At 50.1% G+C, this 18,308-nt stretch overlaps 1 protein-coding gene across 4 annotated transcripts in view; it reads left to right on the forward strand.

The window, feature by feature from the left end:
* Positions 1-18,308, forward strand: part of PRKCB (protein kinase C beta) — a 322,427-nt gene that overhangs the window by 287,060 nt on the left and 17,059 nt on the right. For 2 of the 4 annotated variants that reach the window (XM_082714811.1, XM_082714810.1), the window contains exons 14-16: positions 5,334-5,414; positions 5,701-5,808; positions 10,612-10,752. In XM_082714811.1, coding sequence (XP_082570937.1) covers positions 5,334-5,414; positions 5,701-5,808; positions 10,612-10,752 — 330 coding nt within the window. The remainder of the gene's footprint in view (positions 1-5,333; positions 5,415-5,700; positions 5,809-10,611; positions 10,753-18,308) is intronic. The other 2 variants (XM_082714812.1, XM_082714813.1) reach the window with 1 other exon arrangement.

Consider the following 18,308-nt stretch of genomic DNA (forward strand, 5'->3'; position numbering starts at 1 on the left):
AACAGGGACAGGAAGAGATGCTCAGCATCACTCATCATTAGGGAAATGCAAATGAAAACCACAATGAGATGATCTCCTGACACCTGTTAGGATGGCCATTGTCAAAAAGACAAAAGAGAAGGCGTACTGGCGAGGGCGTGGGAAAGAGACAAACTTGTGATTGTTGGTGGGACTGTTCATTGGTGCAGCCACTCTGGGAAACAGTGTGGAGGATCTTCAAAAAATAAAAATAAAAAAAATTCAAAATAGAGCTACCCTATGACCCAGGGATTCCACTTTTGGGACGATATCCAAAGGGGGGAAAAAAACACACATACTAATTCAAAAAGGTGTCAGCGCTCCCGTGTTTATTGTAGCATTATTTATAAGACATGGAAACAACCTAAGTGCCCATGAATGGATGAATGGATAAAGAAGTTGTGGTGTATATACACAATGGACTATAATTCAGCCATAGAAAACAGATGGACCTTGAAGGCATTATGCTAAGTCAGAGAAAGATAAATACTGTATGATCTCATTTACATGTAGAATCCTGAAAAAAGAAAATAGAAAACCAAACTCAGAGAGAAAGAGATCAGACTTGTGGTTCCCTAGGTGGAAGATGAGGAGGGGGTTGTGGGAGGTGGGTCAAAAGGTACAAACTTCTAGTTGTAAGAGAAATAAGGGGTAAGGATATAATGTCCAACATGATGCCTATAGCGAACACTGCTCTGTGATATATAAGAATGTTAAGAGAATAAATACTGAGTTCTCATCACAAGGGAGAAAACTTTTTTCTTTTTTTCCTTTTTTTCTTTTTATTGTATCTATGTGAGAAAGTGGATGTTAGTTGAACTGATTTTAATCATTTTCACAATATATATAAATCATACCATCTTGCTATATTCCTTAAACTTGTACAGTGATGTGTGTCGACTTTTTCTCCATAAACCTGGGTGTGTGTATGTGTGGGGGGGATTCAAGGTACAAACTATTCAATACAATAGGATACCATATATGGAAACAATGACAATACCTAGAACACTGCTATATGTTTCCTGTGAGTGTGGAGAAATACATGTAAAAGCATAGAAAATCTGGAAGATTCCAGACTGATTTGATAACAGTGGTTATTTCTGAGGGTAAGAGCATGGTAAAGAGAAATTTAGCCCAATCTGTTTGTTGTGTGCATTTTTCACAAGGTAAACATATTTGTGTATTACTTGACTAATTAAAAGTGATCTTTTAAAAAAAATCCTTTATAGATTTCCCCTACTATCAACCATAGAGCATTCCTGCGAAAACTTTTGTAAGCCAAAACGGTATGAAGCGAAGAAGCAGTTTTGTTTTTGTTTTGTTTTCTAGGATCTTATTTGTTTGACAGAGAGAGAGAGATCACAAGTAGGCAGAGTGACAGGCAGAGAGAGGAAGGGAAGCAGGCTCCCCGCCAAGCAGAGAGCCCAACACGAGGCTCGACCCCAGGGCCCTGGGATCATGACCTGAGCCGAAGGCAGAGGCTTAACCAGCTGAGCCACCCAGGCGCCCCTGAAGAAGCAGTTTTATACAGGAAAAAAATATATATATATTTAGTGTTCTCAGACCCAAGAAATAACCTCTTGGGCTTTTCTGATACCCGAGGACACATCTGGCTAGCGGATGCATAAAATAAATTGAAATCAAACACAGATGCTGACACCACTCAGAGCTATGGCCACTCGATACTGGGTGTTGTTCCCTGGGAAGGAGCTTAGTGGTGCCACTCTCGGGGTCTCCTTAGGGACTCCCTGCAAACCAAACACAGAACTCTATTTTCACTTTTTGCCTTTATCTAAAAAGGAAAAGTCCTCTCCAGATTTCCTTTGGTTAACGCAAACGGGTCCTAATATAGTCTTTCATAAAAGCTATGTAGTAGAAGGCAGACTTTCAAAAAGCAGGGAACGCTCGTATTAGAAGGCAGTGGTGTTTCCCCGACAGGTTCTACCTCAGTTTATTACCATTTTGTTAAGTAGTTAGGGCATCAGACAATTCCTTGATCTGCCATGAGTTCAGTAATCTCTGGTTCACTGTCACCAGGGGTGCTTTTAAACTGTAGGCTGCCCAGGCATTAGCCAATATCAGCTGAATCCGCGTCTCTGTAGGGAGGACCCCATAGCTGTGATTTTCCAGAATTCCTGGGGGTTTCGATGCACTAGACACGTGGAGTTTTGTTCCTGGGGAAGCCGCTCCCTCGGACAGCCCCATGATGGAAGAAATACGCAGGGGTCCAGCTTTCCCCCTGGCTTTGCTGTTAACTAACCACCTCACCTTCTGGCAATTTCTTTCACCTCCTGGGCTCTATTTTCCTTTGTAAAAGGATTATCTTGTAAGGTTGTCATAAGGATCAAATAAGACAGGAAGTACTTTAAAGGTGTGGAAACACTTTCAATAAGTGTTCTCACAGAAAGCGTCCCTTCGGTCTCTTACGGTTTAATTCTCCTCAGAGGGTGTTTCTGACGTTAGGGTGGAAGCAGACGGAGTAAACAAACGGACATTCGTTTTATAGCCAAGTTTGCTCGGACGCATTCGTTGAGTAAAACAACCACTGAATGAGAGAACCTTTTAGTTACAGATAACATTTTGAGGACATAATGTGTGAGAAGCACACATTTCTCTTTCATCCTCAGAAAACCCTATGACATGGATATTATACAATTCCTTTTGTCAGGGAGGAAACTGAGACATCAAGAAGTTACATAACCTGCCCCAGGGTCACACAAGTCAAAATAGCAGTCAGGTTTCAAAGTCGGGGTGGTCTGACCCTCTCGTCTCTTCCCTGAAGCGTTGCTACAGATCACCTCTTAAACCCCTCGACACAGTTGACTTGAAAGAAGGATGGCCACGTGGCTATTCTAGACTTTGCCGTGCTCTGGCAATTTGGTAATAAATATGGAAAACCTTAAAACCATATACACCATTGCGGAGGATGTGAGCAGACCTCTGTGCAAAGAAGACATCCAGATGGCTAACAGACCCATGAAAAGGTACTCAGCATCGCTCAGCATCAGAGAAATACAACTCAAAACCATGATGAGATGCCACCTCACACCTGTCAGAACGGCTAAAATCAATGACACAAGAAGCAACAGGTGCTGGCGAGGATGTGGAGAAAGGGGAACCCTCTTCCCCTGTTGGTGGGCGTGCAGATGGGTGCAGCCACTGGGGTAAGCAGTATGGACGGTCACCAAAAACTTAAAAATAGAACTACCTATGGTGCAGTCATTGCACTAATGGATATTTACCCCAAAGATACCAAAACATTAATTCAAAGGGATACATGTACTTCTATGTTTATTGCAACATTATTTAAAATAGCCAGACAGGGGCGCCTGGGTGGCTCTGTCGTTAAGCGTCTGCCTTCGGCTCAGGTCATGATCCCAGGCTCCTGGGATCGAGTCCCCGCATCGGGCTCCCTGCCCTGGGGGAAGCCTGCTTCTTGCTCTCCCACTCCCCCTGCCTGTGTTCCCTCTCTCATTGACAGAAAAAGGACATAGCCCAAGTGTCCATCAGTAGATGAATAGATCAACAAGACGTGAGCTTTTGTGCGCTCTCTCTCTCTCTCTCTCTGGGATGTGATTCAGCCAGAAAAAGAATGAAATCTTGCCCTTTGCAATGACATGGATGGAGCTAGAGAGGATAACGCTAAGCGAAATAAGTCAGAGAAAGACAATTATCATACGATCTCACACGTATGTGGAACTGAAGGAACAAAACAAAGGAGCAAAGGCAGAAAAAGGGGTGACAAAGCAAGAAACAGGCTCTTAAGTATAGAGCACAAACAGATGGGGGGGTTGAGTGAAAGACGTGATGGGGCTTGAAGCGAAGAACATCTATCCTGGTGAAAAATACAAATAACTTCTAAAGACGACAGATTTTTAAAAAGTTCTTAAATTAAAAAATTTTTTGTTAAAAAAATTTTAAAATGTTTAAAAACTACCATTTGATCCACTAATGTTATTTTGAGGAATTTTTCCGAAGGAAATAATTGGACAAATGTCCATATACCCAGTTAGAAGATTCTGTATCGGAGCATCAGAAGAAACCTGATCAGTTGGGAACTGGCAAAGTAGATTTTGGTATATCCACCCGATGGAATGCCGGGCAGAGCCCAGAATGGGTTACTTCCTTAAAATTCCACATACTAACGTGTTTGTGTTCATGTAAAACACATGCCTGTGCGCACTTTACTATATATTAATAAAAAAGACTCTAAGAGGAAATAGACCGAAAGAGCTATCATCATTTTTCTCTTGATGAGTGATTATGGGTAATTTTAGTTGTGTTCTCTTAGCTTGTCTATTTATTTATTTATTTATTCATTGCTTATTGGTATTTTCAAATACATAGTGAAACAGTACGAGTACTATTACAACTTTTTAACTTAAGAGTCTTTAATTGTGGTAAAAAGAATAAAAATAAGATTTGCCGGGATGCCTGGGTGGCTCAGTCGGTTAAGCCGCTGCCTTCGGCTCAGGTCATGATCCCAGCGTCCTGGGATTGAGTCCCACATCGGGCTCCTTGCTCAGCAGGGAGCCTGCTTCTCCCTCTGCCTCTGCCTGCCACTCTGCCTGCCTGTACTCTCTCTCTCTCTGACAAATAAATAAAATCTTTAAAAAAAAAAAAAAAGATTTACCATCATAACCTTCCCGAAGTATACAGTTCAGTAGTGTGAAGCGCATTCCTGTGGTCATGTAAACGTTATTACTTTTGTCCCAAGAAACAAAGACGGTTTTCCTTCTTAAGGATGCCACACTCACCGTATGGAAATTAACAAGAACACACCGTGCTAAGTGCTTTGGAAAGGCGGTGTGGCATCCACAGATGTTTTCCCTGCACCTGCAGGCCCCCCGGTAAAGGTGATCCATCTTCCCAAGGTGGGTAAGTGGACACTGGGCACCTTAGTCACTCTTTTTTTTTTTTTTTTTAAGATTTTATTTATTTACATGACAGAGATCACAAGCAGGCAGAGAAGCAGGCAGAGAGAGAGGAGGAAGCAGGCTCCCCACTGAGCAGAGAGCCCGATGTGGGGCTCGATCCCAGGACCCTGGGATCATGACCCGAGCCGAAGGCAGTGGCTTTAACCCACTGAGGCACCCAGGCGCCCCCTTAGTCACTCCTTTTGACAGTGGCCCACATCTGGGACTGTAACAGTTGATTTAATCCTCCATAGTAGGCAGATGGCAGGCCAAGGAAGAGCTCCCCCTCCTCCTCCCAGCCCCAGGATGCTCCGCGCTTACTAAAAGGAGGGTGCGTTCGGGCTCCAGCCTTGGCGAGAACCTGCCCGCCTCCCTGATGGAATGGCTTCTGTTTTCCAGATCATTGCCTACCAGCCCTACGGGAAGTCTGTGGATTGGTGGGCCTTCGGAGTCCTGCTGTATGAAATGTTGGCTGGGCAGGTAATTGAATTTTAAGGGATTTGCAGGAAAAGTCCTCCCCTACCCCCATCTGCGTGGTTTCTCTAGAAGGGTGTCCGCTTGATACCGGTGTCTAGGTTGGAAGCCCTGTGACTTCCACGGCCTTGGGGTTACCCAAGTCTTTAGAACGTTTTTCCTAATTGTTTCCCTGGAAGCTTCTGAGTGAAAGCAGAACCTTTTCGCAGGGAAAAGGGCCCGGTGGTTCGGGGCAAATGGGGCGGGTTTTAGGCAGGAACCTTGTCCTCCGTCACTGTCCTCTGTCCCGCAGGCACCCTTCGAAGGCGAGGATGAGGATGAGCTCTTCCAGTCCATCATGGAACACAACGTGGCTTACCCCAAGTCCATGTCCAAGGAAGCTGTGGCCATCTGCAAAGGGGTGAGTGAGCCCCTGAAAGCTTGCGGCCAGACCACCGCATGCGGAGAAGGCAGGCTGTGCCCTGCCCGAGGACACCTCACCTGGGGGAGGGCGGGGGTGGGGAGATGGAGACTGAACTCTGCCCCTCCCCCCACTTGCCTGCCTGTGAGCCTGGCGTGCACCTGCTACCTCCTGGAGCAAAAACAGCTTTTTTCCAGTCTGCGCACAAGCACTGGAGAGGTCTGCCGGCAGCTGTATCTTGCCGCTGGCTGGGCTCCAGGCGCTAGCCCGCACAGGGGCATGCATATTGGATGAATGAGATAGGAAACGCAGAGACCTTGCCAAAGAGCTGGAACCCATGGGAAAGGGTACGAGAGGTCGGCAGTGCCCATCTGACAAACTTGCCCTTCTCTGCGGCTTATGTGCGTGGCTAATATGAACAGCGTGTAACTTCTGTCCTATGAGAATATCACAAAAGACTGAGTATAAGGGATTCTCTGGAATCTTCAGAACCCCTAGTCTCCCCCCACCAACAAATGGCTGAAAATCACATGCATTTTGTACATGGCAGTGGTTGCAGACAAGGCAGAGCCTGTGTTTGTCAGTGAGGATTGCTTTGTTATGCACCTGCCCCTGGGCCACGGAGTGCTCACAGTGACCTGGCAGAGTCCCTGGAGATCAGCTGTCCTCACCTTTCGTGCCATCACAATGACCTGAAGTACTTCTTCAGATCGTACAAAACCTCAGGCTCACCCTGGAGATGGTCTGGACATCAGTATTTTGCAGAAGTCCCTGGGTGGCTTAAAAACCACTCCCTTTAAACCGGTTATCCAGATGTGGTAGCATTTCAGCTCTGATGCAGGTGAGCAGGCAGTGCTAGGAGAGCCACAGAGAATATGGCCCTCGGAGGCTGCCTTTATGAAGTATTCAGTCTCCCCCCCCCCCAGTTGAGGGGCACAGGTGCATTCTCAAGGTTAGGGCGTGGCCATGCCTTCCCAGTGGGTTCCCACCTGTGCTTCTGAAGAAACCAGGGCTGCTGGTCCTAGATCCTCGGGGTATTTGTAGGTTTCCCACTGCCCAATCCAGCCTTACTCTTCCTGGCCCGAGTCAGATGCCCCGTGAGCTAGGCTAGGTGCAGAAAAGCTGGACTATTCAAGCAGTTTGTAAAAGCTGGGCCAACGTCTCCATCTAGAGCACCTCATCAACACCACCTGGATCCTCACTCCTGGTGAATCACCTTACTAGTGTAAGGTCAGTGCAGAACCCCCCCTAGACATAGTCTCGTGGGGGAGGAAGAGTGGGTGGAGGTCATACACTGAGCTTTTAGTTTGTTTAATAATGGCCAGCGTTTCAAGAGCAGGCCATTTCCCATAAACATTAACTTTCCAGTTTCTCTTGAAAAATCTGATCTCACCGTGCTGGTCTGTCATTCCTACAAAGAAAGCATCAGCCAGCTGGGTGGGAAGCCTATGTACCCTTTAGATAGGGCATGCCCTCTCCAGTTTGCAGAACTCTCCATCTGGCCTGGTTCCATCTGGGCTCAAATCCTGATCCCGGCATTATTAGCCCTATAGTTGTAGGTAAGTCCCTCAACCTTGTCTGTGGACCGAGGCTAGTGATAGTATGGATTGAATGAGTCAATGCAAGTGATCCCCTTACAACAGAGCCTGGTTCTTACAACAGAGCATGGGCCATTGTGATTGTTATTACTAATACTGTGTACTACTATGTTACCTGCCAGGCCTCTCTTGGCCTTTAAGTATGCATACACAGCAATAGGACTTTTTTATTTTTTATTTTTATTTTTTTAAAGATTTTATGTATTTATTTGACAGAGAGAGGGAGAGAGATCACAAGTAGGCAGAGAGGCAGGCAGAGAGGGAAGGGGAAGCAGGCTCGCCGCTGAGCAGAGAGCCCGACGTGGGGCTTGATCCCAGGACCCTGGGATCATGACCTGAGCCGAAGGCAGAGGCTTAACCCACTGAGCCACCCAGGTGCTCCCTACAATAGGAATTTTTTAAGTGGGGGTTTGGGAGATCGAGACCCTCTGCACATCTCGACACTTCTGCTTCCTTGGTGTGTGGTCCTATTTTGCACCTCTGGGCTTCTGTTTCTTTATCTCTAAGAATGGAATACTACTACTCATGGAACAGAGGTTTTTGAGAGCATTAAATCAGGTAACAGAAAGCTCCTTGTGTGGTATTGGCGCATAGTAGGTGCTTAATTAATATGTGCTCAAGACCTTCCCCCTCCCCACTCTGTCCTGCCCGGACAGCTGAGGGATCTAAGTGGGTCATGGGGGAGAGAGGATTTTCCAGGTCAGTTGCATTCAGTTTCAGCTCCAATTAGCGGTTTCCCTGGTAGAGCAGATTTCTATTAATTTAGGACCCATAACCTTCAGGATTAACTGGTGTGACTTTCTTCCCCGTGGGTTCGAGGACCTTTCTCAGTTGAGCGGGCTGAGTCCAGTGTGGGCTCTTTCTTCAAGGCTGAGGCTCCAAAGAAGAAGGGTTGCGCAAGCCAACGGCAAATGCGGCCCCCCGAGCAGCGGGCCCCAGGGAATGCGTCTGGGTGATCAGAGATGGAACAGTGATTAAATCCAGCTGTCTGCATGGCTGCGGGCGCATCAGCTCCGAGCGCGGTAGCTGGGCAGAGACTCGCGTTAGGAGTGCCGGGTGACTTTGCCGTGGCTTTTCTTCACTTGGCATCCTCACCTTTGCACGGAAGTGGAGCTAGGCTTTTGAAGCCCGTTCCGTTCTGATTGAAAGGTCTTTTATATATCCACCCCATTAAAGAACGTATTTGCTACCAGAAAAAAAAAAAAAAAATTAGTATGACTTTGCTTAGATTGCCACTCCCACTTTGAACAAACTTAGGGCAGACAGAAGCCCCAGCTGGCCGCACGTTAGCATGAAAACAAGCAGGCCGCACGGCACAGAGCAGCGAGAGCTCTGGACCGGGCAGATCTGCTTCAAAGCTCGGTCTGCTACTTAGCTGGGTGCCTCTGGGCAAATGACTTCTTCTCTGGACCCAGTTTCTTATCTGGGAAATGAGGATAATAGTTGTAAAATGAAAATAAAGATGGCAGAGGAATGCCTAGGAAGCCTCGAGCGCAGAGCCTAGGTGCATAGGAAGTACTCCGTACACAGAGGGCATCCCGTGATGCCCTAATGTTAGTGGTAGTGCTAACCAGAACCTCGTAGCCCTTTCTTTCCTCCTATCCTAATCCTACACAAATGTCAGGGCTTGGTCCAATGTGCTTGCCTTCTATAAACCCTTCCTGAATGAGCCAAGCCACAGATATCCCTGCGGAGCCCACCTCGGAAGGGCTCTCTCGTTAAAAACCCACGTTCGGGAGTGGGCAGACATGAGACCAAGTCCCACCTCTGCCACTCCCTGACTCTCCATGTCCTTGCTAGCTGTTTCCTATCTCTGAGTGCCAATTGCCTTGTCATTGGAATTGGAAAAATAATATGCCCACCTCGTTGAGTTATTGTGAGAATTTGGTAAGATCGTGCGCAACACCTCAGGATAGAAGTGCCGGGTGATCTTCCGCCTGGCGTGTAAAGCGTATATGGAGAATATGTGTTTGTGTGTATATAGGGGGATAGTTTCCGATGACAAGTTACCTGGAAGCAGGAATCCTTACAGTGTTCCTCTCCTTGCCATGATCCACAAATCCTGGGCACAGTCTAAGGTCTCCGGCATCATGGTGTCTGGTCAGCTCTGGGAAGCTTCTTGGTCTCATATGGTCCAGTTGCTTGTTTTTCCTCTTTGAGGCCTTCTTGTTGGTTTTGGGTTTTGTTTTTTGTTTGCTCGTTTGTTAGTTTTTTAAATCACAACCCCTCCGTCTTTGCTCTTGGTGCATTTGCTCGAGACTCGAGATCAGAGAGATTCTCATGCTGCTTTGGATTCATTGACGAGAGGAGGTCTTTCTGGTTTCATCTTGGAGCCTCTATCCGTCTTGTTATTTAGCACCGGCTCAGAGACCCAAAGATGGAGGGTTTTGATAATTAAGTAATTTAAATGGAACACCAAAGAAACCTCAGCGGAGTTTTGTGTAATGTGTGATACAAGCAAAATGAGCTGGGCTAGGTTTTGACTGTTTAATGAGCTTTCAGAAAGTAATTACTTGAAACTTGGGCCCATTCGACTAATATTTTTTTTTCTTCTGTTTTGTCCTTTTCACAAGTGCTTTACTGAGAAATGCAAATATTATCAGAATGAATGTGGCCTTTGCCTTGGTCACACTCCAGCTTCCTCGGTGTGGGAGGTGGGGGAATTTGAAGATATTGAAACTGTTCTCATTAAATGCCCCAGTAATTGCGTTACACTCATTCTTCAACAAGAATGCATCTGGTGACATTTCTCACTTAAAGTTCAGGACCACATTGAGGCTCGAGTTCGATTAACCATAAGCGATCTTGCTTTGGGAAAAGCAGCAGTGTTGTTGGGTCCTCCGATTACAAAGACCTACTGATGGGGCGCCTGGGTGGTTTAGTGGGTTAAAGCCTCTGCCTTCGGCTCAGGTCATGATCTCAAGGTCCTGGGATCGAGCCCCCGCATCGGGCTCTCTGCTCAGCGGGGAGCCTGCTTCCCCCTCTCTCTGCCTGCCTCTCTGCCTACTTGTGATCTCTGTCAAATAAATAAATAAAATCTTTAAAAAAAAATAAAACCAAACAAACAAACAAAAAACAAAAACCAAAGACCTCCCTGGAAAATTATTGTCTGGGAGCAAAAGCGAGCAATAAGAATGGAGACTCTCGTGGGCTTATGCATCCTCCCCCGAAGTTCATTAAATTCAGCCTTTCTCTTCTCTTGAAGCTGATGACCAAACACCCGGGCAAGCGCCTGGGGTGCGGACCCGAGGGCGAACGCGACATCAAGGAGCACGCGTTTTTCCGGTATATTGATTGGGAGAAACTGGAGCGCAAGGAGATCCAGCCCCCGTACAAGCCGAAAGCCGTAAGTAAACCGTCCTGCCGGGCTCTTGGACGCACACACGGGCCGCGCGCTGTCCTCTCCCGGCGCGCGCGCCCGCGGTGCTCGGAGACATCGATGCTTCTGCCCGAGCATGTCTGTAAGGTGAGGCACGCCGTCACCGGGTACCAAACCGGAGCTCTCCATCCACGCAGCCCGGCCTCAGAAGGCAGGAAGGACGGTGGCCCCCAGGCTTCTGTGCAATCGGTTTAGTTATGGTTAATTGTCTTCGCCGATGGTTTTTTTTTTTGGAGAGGGTCCTTGGGCCCGCGGAGTTCAGATCCAGTTTCGGACAGGGACGCGGAGTCTCATTTTGCCCTTGTGCTTTCCTTGGTTCGACGGTGTCGCTTTTTCCTCCTCATCCTGACATTGAAAAGGTCATGTTGTTTACCTCCGCGGGATTTAAATGTAATCCCGAAACGGTGGAGTCTGAGTCAGTGAATCAGACGGCCCCACCGGCCAGCTCCCATCCGAGGCAAGACAGAGGGAAGCAAAAGCCTGCGGCGTGCTCCTAGACCTCTTGGAGGCTCTGAGTGCCGACCTGGCTTTGAGGACAAGAGGAAAAGCCTCCTTCCCCGAAGACTCAGCGGGAGTCCTTGTCAGCCCCCGGGGAGGAGGAGTTCACACTGAATTTTACTGAACTGCAGTTCCCCAGACAGGCTGTTTCTTGGTTAGATTAAGGGAGACCCCGTGACTTGGTGATGGGCTGGGAAGCGTCCCCCGGAGGCTGAACTGGGCGCGTAAATGTCGTCCCCGAAACCCGACCTTGTGAGCTCTGTGATGCCAAGGGTAGTTATTTTGCTATTAGGAATTCTTGGTCCCTTATTCTGTGCCGGGCACCCCGTGAAGGGCGCCGTGCGTGGCTTCTGATGAGATCCTCACAGCAAGCTTTGGCCGAGGCGGGAGGGAGGCTCAGAGAGGTTAAGCGCTCTGTCCGGGGTCACTCAGCCCCGGTGTGATGAAGCGGGGATGCGGACCCTCCCACTCTGTTCGAGAGGGATCACAGTGCCCAGGGGGCAAAGGGCACGCAGGACGGAGAAAGCCCCCCCACCCCCCCCCCCCCGCCTGTTGTTTCTTAACATCTGCCTGGTGCCGCACCTTCCCCTCCAGCCCGCGCCGTTAGCTTCTGCCTTCCCAGCACCCCAATGCGTCCTGCGTCTCTCTGGGCACTCCCTGGGGTCAGGAAGCCTGGTTACTTGGAGACAGCCGGTGGCACCCAGCCCTGCCAGCTGGTGTCGGCGTACAAGCTGGTGTCAACTCAGCTTCCCCAGAACCGCTATCCCCCCGAGCCTTCCTCTGCAGCATTCTCTGCAGCACGTCCTCCGGGACCTTTGCCGATGCTGGTCTTACACTCCTGAATCCTGTGCTCTCCAGCTCTCCAGGCCAAACACGCCCACGCCCTCCCCCCCACCTCCCCGCACACACACCCCTTCCACCTGCACGCATGTCCCAGGTGACGTCACCTCCAGATGCCTAGCGTCTTCCAGGCCATCAGCACAATATTTTTAACAGTGTCTGGCCCTCGAATGAATATAGTGGGCCCCACCGACCATCTCTTGATCTTTCTGGAGCTGGTGAACTTGGAGGAGTCCGGTCACCTCTGCTCCCCTGTTTCATCCTCTGTGATGTGGTGACGTTAACAGTCCCTACATCAGAGGACCATCGCGATGCATGACGCCCTCACGGCCAGCCGGGCGCGTAGATCGTTATTTTCGCCTGCCGGGTCACATGTTGATCCCCGTCTTGGGTGTGGGGTCTTTGAGGGGTTGAACAGTGTGGAGGCCTACTGCTGTTCTTCTGTGAGATGGTGTGTCCAGGTGTGCACTTGGGGCCGGAGAGGGACTGTGCCAGGCAGTGTCGTCACTTCTTTTTTTTTTTTTTTAAGATTTTATTTACTTATTTGACAGAGAGAGATCACAAGTAAGCAGAGAGGCAGGCAGAGAGAGAAGAGGAAGCAGGCTCCCTGCGGAGCAGACAGCCAGATGTGGGGCTCGATCCCGGGGTCCTGGGATCATGACCTGAGCCGAAGGCAGAGGCTAGTGTCGTCACTTCTAATGAACTATTTGGTAAAAGATTAAAATGGCAGCTTGGGAGACAAGAACAGGTTGTCTGTTCAGGAAGCTGGGAGCTCAGAGACAGGACGCAAAACTGACTTGGGTTTTGTGGGGCTGTTCATGAGATCTCAAAATGGGTACCTTCCCCCTCCTCCTCACGTGGCCAGAGGAGGGTTGCAAATACCCCGTCTTCACGAGCGTTGAACCCATTGCCATGACAGGGACCATTCATTCTTTAGTTGCAGACCAGTGGTTTTCAAAGGGCGGCTTCGCAGACCAGCAGTATCCCCTGGGAATACTAAAATGCTCAGGACCCTCCTCAGAAACCCTGACTCAGTAGCCCTGGGGGTGGGGAACTCCAGGTGAATCTGACGTGCCCCAGGCTGATAGTCTCTGCTGTGGACTTCAGTGTTAAAACCTCAGGCAGATGAGCTGAGCTGAGGCCAGGGGAACATGGCAAGGAGAAAAAAAAAAAATCCCTCTTTTTTTTTTAAGATTTTATTTATTTATTTGAAAGAGGGAATGGGTGCGGGGGAGGGGTGCACAGAGGAAGAGGAAGAAGCAGATTCTGTGCTGAATGTGGATCCCAGTGTGGGGCTCAATCCCAGGACCCCAGGATCATGACCTGAGCTGAAGGCAGACGCCTAACCGACTCAGCCACCCAGGTGCCCCAGTAGGGGAAAATCTCCTGAAGAGGAAGACATTGGTTCTCATCTAGTCTGGGTGACAGGTGGGGACTATTCTGAGAACAGGTCACAGGCTCAGGTGCCTTAGAAGCCAGGCAGATCATGTAAAGAGGAGAGGCAGGTGGCTGGGGACAGGGGCAGACTCAGAGCTGGGTGCTTATCTCCAGCGGCATGGTTGCAGACCCTGCTGCCCGTTACTAATTATTGTAATACTGTTTTACATCATCCATAAGAACAGCTGCCTTTCTCCGAGCATCTTCTACAAGCCAAGCACTGGGCTGGCCAGGTCGGTCCTGCAGGAGGCAGGCTCCTCATACGCCCATCCTCATCAGGATTTTTGTATGCGATCTCTATCTTTTGGTGTATCAGCAACACGTTTTTAAAAATTAAACACCTGGTGCACCTGGGTGGCACAGTGGGTTAAGCCTCTGCCTTCGGCTCAGGTCATGATCTCAGTGTCCTGGGATCGAGCCCCGCATCGGGCTCTTTGCTCAGCAGGGAGCCTGCTTCCCTCTCTCTCTCTCTCTGCCTGACTCTCTGCCTACTTGTGATCTCTCTGTCAAATAAATAAATAAATAAAATCTTTTAAAAAAAAATGTAAACACCATTCAGGCCCAATTAAACACATCCACAAGTCATATGTGGCCCATGGACTCGGTGTATATCGTCTTTGGGTAGTGATTGCTCAGAGTCACATTGACATTTAACTGGTTCCTGTTAGTACTGGTTATTTACCCCTGAGTCCATTCCAACTGGGTAAATATTTTGGAACTTCCAGCTCAGCGATAATGAGTATAAAAGATCTAACCAGTGCTTGGCTCGTAGAAGATACTCAGAAAAAAGTAGCTGTTCTTATCCTAGATACTATAAAAATACCACAATAATTAGGAAGGATCAAGAGGACCCTCGACTGTTCGGCGTTTGATAGGATTTCCAATCAGCCGGTGTCTTGAATTCCCTCTCGTGGGTTTAACTTTGACTTTCAAAGTACAGTGATTGGACTGGGCTGTATTCTTCAAGACGTTGCACCACCAGCAATGAGGGAAAGCCGGCACGGCCCTTGCTCCCTGAGACTGAGCTAGAAATAATAATTATGGGGGTGCCTAAGTGGCTTAGTGGGTTAAGCGTCTGTCTTCGGCTCAGGTCACAAGCCCAGGGTCCTGGGATCGAGCCCCGCATGGGCCTCCCTGCTCAGGGGGAAGCCTGCTTCTCCCTCTCCTCCGGATTGTGCTCTCTCTCGCTCTCAAATAAATAAAATCTTAAAAAAGGAAGGAATAATCATGGAGATACAGCCCCCTCTTTCGAGTCAACCTGCACATATGCCTTTGTAGCTGTGGACGCCGGCCTCAGAGTCCTCACCCCCTCTCGGGATCTCCCATTTCCCCTTCCACACACATCCCGGAGGGCCCGCGGCAAGGGTGTGCAGAGTGCCATGGGCCTTGCGGGTGATTACAAGGCCAGCGTGCATCTGTCGGCGTTCCTGATTCAGGAACTATTAACTGGAGTGCAGCGGGCGAAAAATCATGGGCAAGAACAGAGGGTTCGATTCAAACAGCAGTGAAGGGTGCCTCACTGATGTTGCTGGAGGTTCAGACCATGAGCTTTGAGGTTGTTCCCAGTGCTGACTTTTATTATGGCGAGGAGCCGATTGCAGGACCCTCTTCCGAACCGCGGAGACCCACCAGCGTGGGTGTGTTGTAATTTATGAGTAACTTGGCTACGTGTGCATCCGATGGCGTCTCTCTTGCTCAAAGCTTCCCTGCTGGCTCTCAGCTGCCCCCAGAATAATGCTGACTCTTCCGGAGCATGGATGGCTTTTGGGGTCTTCCAGGGTCCAGCGTCTGTCCCCTCCCCAGCTTCGGCTCCCACCCTCCAAGAGCAAGCAGTTCTGAATTTCTTGCAGTCGCTCAGACACGCAGGGCGTCCTCGTCCCTCCCCGGCTCTGTCTGTGCACAGTGGAGCATCTGCGACGTCCGTGCCCTTCCCCAGGCTACGCCCGCCTCCAGCCCCATCCCTCGCGGGGCCTTGCTCCTTCCCTCTCGCCCAGGCTCTTCCTGATTCCCGGGGCTGGATCACCCACTAGTGTCCCCTCCACAAACGCATCACACTCTATTGTAATTGCTTGTTCGGTGCGATGTCTGTCTTCCCGACTAGATTGAAAAGTTGTGACTATCTTTGTCAATGTTGACTCCCAGTGCTTAGCAGAAGGCTTCGCACCTAGCAGGTGCTTAATGATTTTTCCCGAATAAATGAATGAAGCCATGAACGGCTGAAACATACGAGGCTGAGGCTCTGCGCGGAGAAACGTACGGGGTTCTTGAGGGCTGTGCCTCGGAGCAGGGTGTGTGTGTCTCCCGCCTTCATTTTCACATGTGCTGGGATGCTGCCGGGCCAGGGACAATGCTCGGCGTGGCTAGGGCTACAGCGTGGTCCCACGGGGAGTGGCAGTCCCTGTCCCGGTTGGTGTGCCACGCAGGAAGGTAAAGGCCATACTGAAGGGCTACATGAGCCTCAGTATGGAGCGTGCTGGTGAATGTGGTGCAGGCCATGTGGCAGGCTGCTGTGGGTCAGTGGGCAGTGGGTGGGAGTTGCTGGTTGATGTCCTAGCGGGCTCTGGCTGGGGCTGGGCGCGTGCTGAAGCGGTGGGTGGAAAGCCAATGTGTTCTGGTTCTGTAACTTGGGGATGTTACCCGGCGCTCCAGGTCATCTCAGTAGCCAGTGTTTATTGACATTAGGGACCCTCCCAGGTGCTGAAGACACAGAAGTAAAATGAATATAATTTCCTGCTCTCGTGGAACTTATATTTTAGAGGGAGTGGGCAAGTAATAAAACACAGAAATCAGCAAATATGTTAGAAGTAGACAAGCATTGTGGAGGAAACCAAAGCAGAGTTGGGGATGGCGAGAGCTGGGCTGGGGAGAGGTTGATTTTAAACAGGGTGGTTGGAAAGCCTCACTGACATTTCAGCAGAGACGGGAGGAAGGTCAGGGAGGGAGGGAGCTGTGTGAATATCTTGGGGGTGGAGAATGGTTTGAGTGGTAACTGCAGGTGCAAAGGCCCTGAGGCAGGATCTTGCCTGGCATTGGTCAAGGAAGAGCATAGAATCCAAGTGTTGAGCCTAGTGAAGGAGAGGGGGGAAAGGTGGTGACATCAGTTAGGCCACAGGAGGCTCTTTGGCTTTTACTCCGTGCTAAGCTGGGCAGCCTTTGGAGGGCCCTGAGCAAAGAAATGACATGATCCGACTTCGGGTTTTAAAAGCATTGCTCTGACTGTTGTATGTGCAAGGGCGAGATCAGGAGACTGGTCTGAGGCTCCTGCGGCAATCCAGGTGGGAGGCAGCTGGCACTTGGACGGGACAGAGCTGCGGAGGGCCTCCGTGCTGTGTTCGTCTTGGCCTCCCTCACCGTCCCCGGGCCCTGGCAGGATGCTCAGTAATTACCCCAGGGGGCATGAAGGGAGGGTTGAGGGAGACTCCCTTCAGACTGCCTGCCTAGCTGCTCCTCGAGTGTCGTGTGGGAACAAGCTGCTGGTGGTGGCGAGAGGCAGGATGAATGAAAGAAATATGTTGTCCTGGATGCTTCTGGAGTTCCAAGGGTCGGCTTACAGGGCCCAGAGCAGGGCGTGGCTGTACAGTGGGCTGTTCCCTCTCGTGTCCGTGTGAGTTATAGGGCAGTGTGAATTATAGGGAGGTTCCTTGTGCTGAGGGTGACAGCCAGGGTGTCCCCTTGGTCTGGACCAGCAGCTCGGAATTTGGCTGTGCTGTCACAGAGGGGGCACAGAGCCCACAGAAAGGGGGAGCGTGTTTGCTTGCAGAGTTGTGGTATGTGGTGCGCAGTATGCGGGTGTAGTATGTTTAACTCGAAATCCCTGATGGTGATTTGGGTGGCTTGCCCAGCCTACTAAGAATTCTGCCTTAGTGAAATCTGGCAGCATCCCTAATGCCCAGTGCAAAGCTTGCTGTGAAAACCAGGTAGAGGCACCAGCCTGGGGCTCCAGGCTCCAGCTGCCCCCAGAGGGCGGTCCTTGGATCGGCTTCCACCGCTGTCAGCAGAGAGGCAGCAAATTGAGGAGTGAGGAGAAAAGGAACCAGGTCACAAGAAGGCCCTGCTCCCTCCCTGTCCACGGAGTCTTAACTACTGAAGGGCGTAGGCTCAGCGACTGCCTGCCAGGGAACGTGGCTCTTCCTGTCCTGTCGTAGGAGCGATCTGATGGCCCGGGCTGGAGGAGTACAGCTCGTTGGGAGACAGACCCTAAGGAAAGCGCCTCTCCCTTCCGCCATTCACCCCGGGCCCTCCGGCGCCACCCAGACATGATCAGCCAGGCGCTCTGCCTCCTTCCGTGCCAGCCCCGAGGTCGGGCCTTCCTGACTCCGACCCCTCCCGTCCCATCGAGTCTGATGCCCATCACTCTCTCAGGTTGCCTGTGCGCCCCGTCACTTGACGTAAAGCCCCATACGGTTTGAGGCACCCGCACATCCACAAAGGTGGGGGAGCTCGCAGGCTGAGAAAGGCAGAGCCCCCCGGCCCCATCCTACACCACTACCGACCACTACCACTCTCCTGTGTGAGCATTTTCCAAAACACCGCCTAGGGGATCTGATCACACATCGAGGCCTGCATCCTCGGGGAGCTCTAGATGCCAAACTGCTTCGGGAACGAAGTCTTGCTCACAGGACCGGGTCTCTCGGTAATTCTGTCATCCAAAAACCTTGTTTATGTAGCCGAGGTCAGAAGCTTCAAGTACCGCTTTAATGAGCTGCACTTCTGTTCATGTGACATTCTTCTCCAGACCTAATTGCCCT

This window comes from Mustela nivalis (genome assembly GCF_964662115.1).
Source record: "Mustela nivalis genome assembly, chromosome: 19".
Lineage (NCBI taxonomy): Eukaryota > Metazoa > Chordata > Mammalia > Carnivora > Mustelidae > Mustela > Mustela nivalis.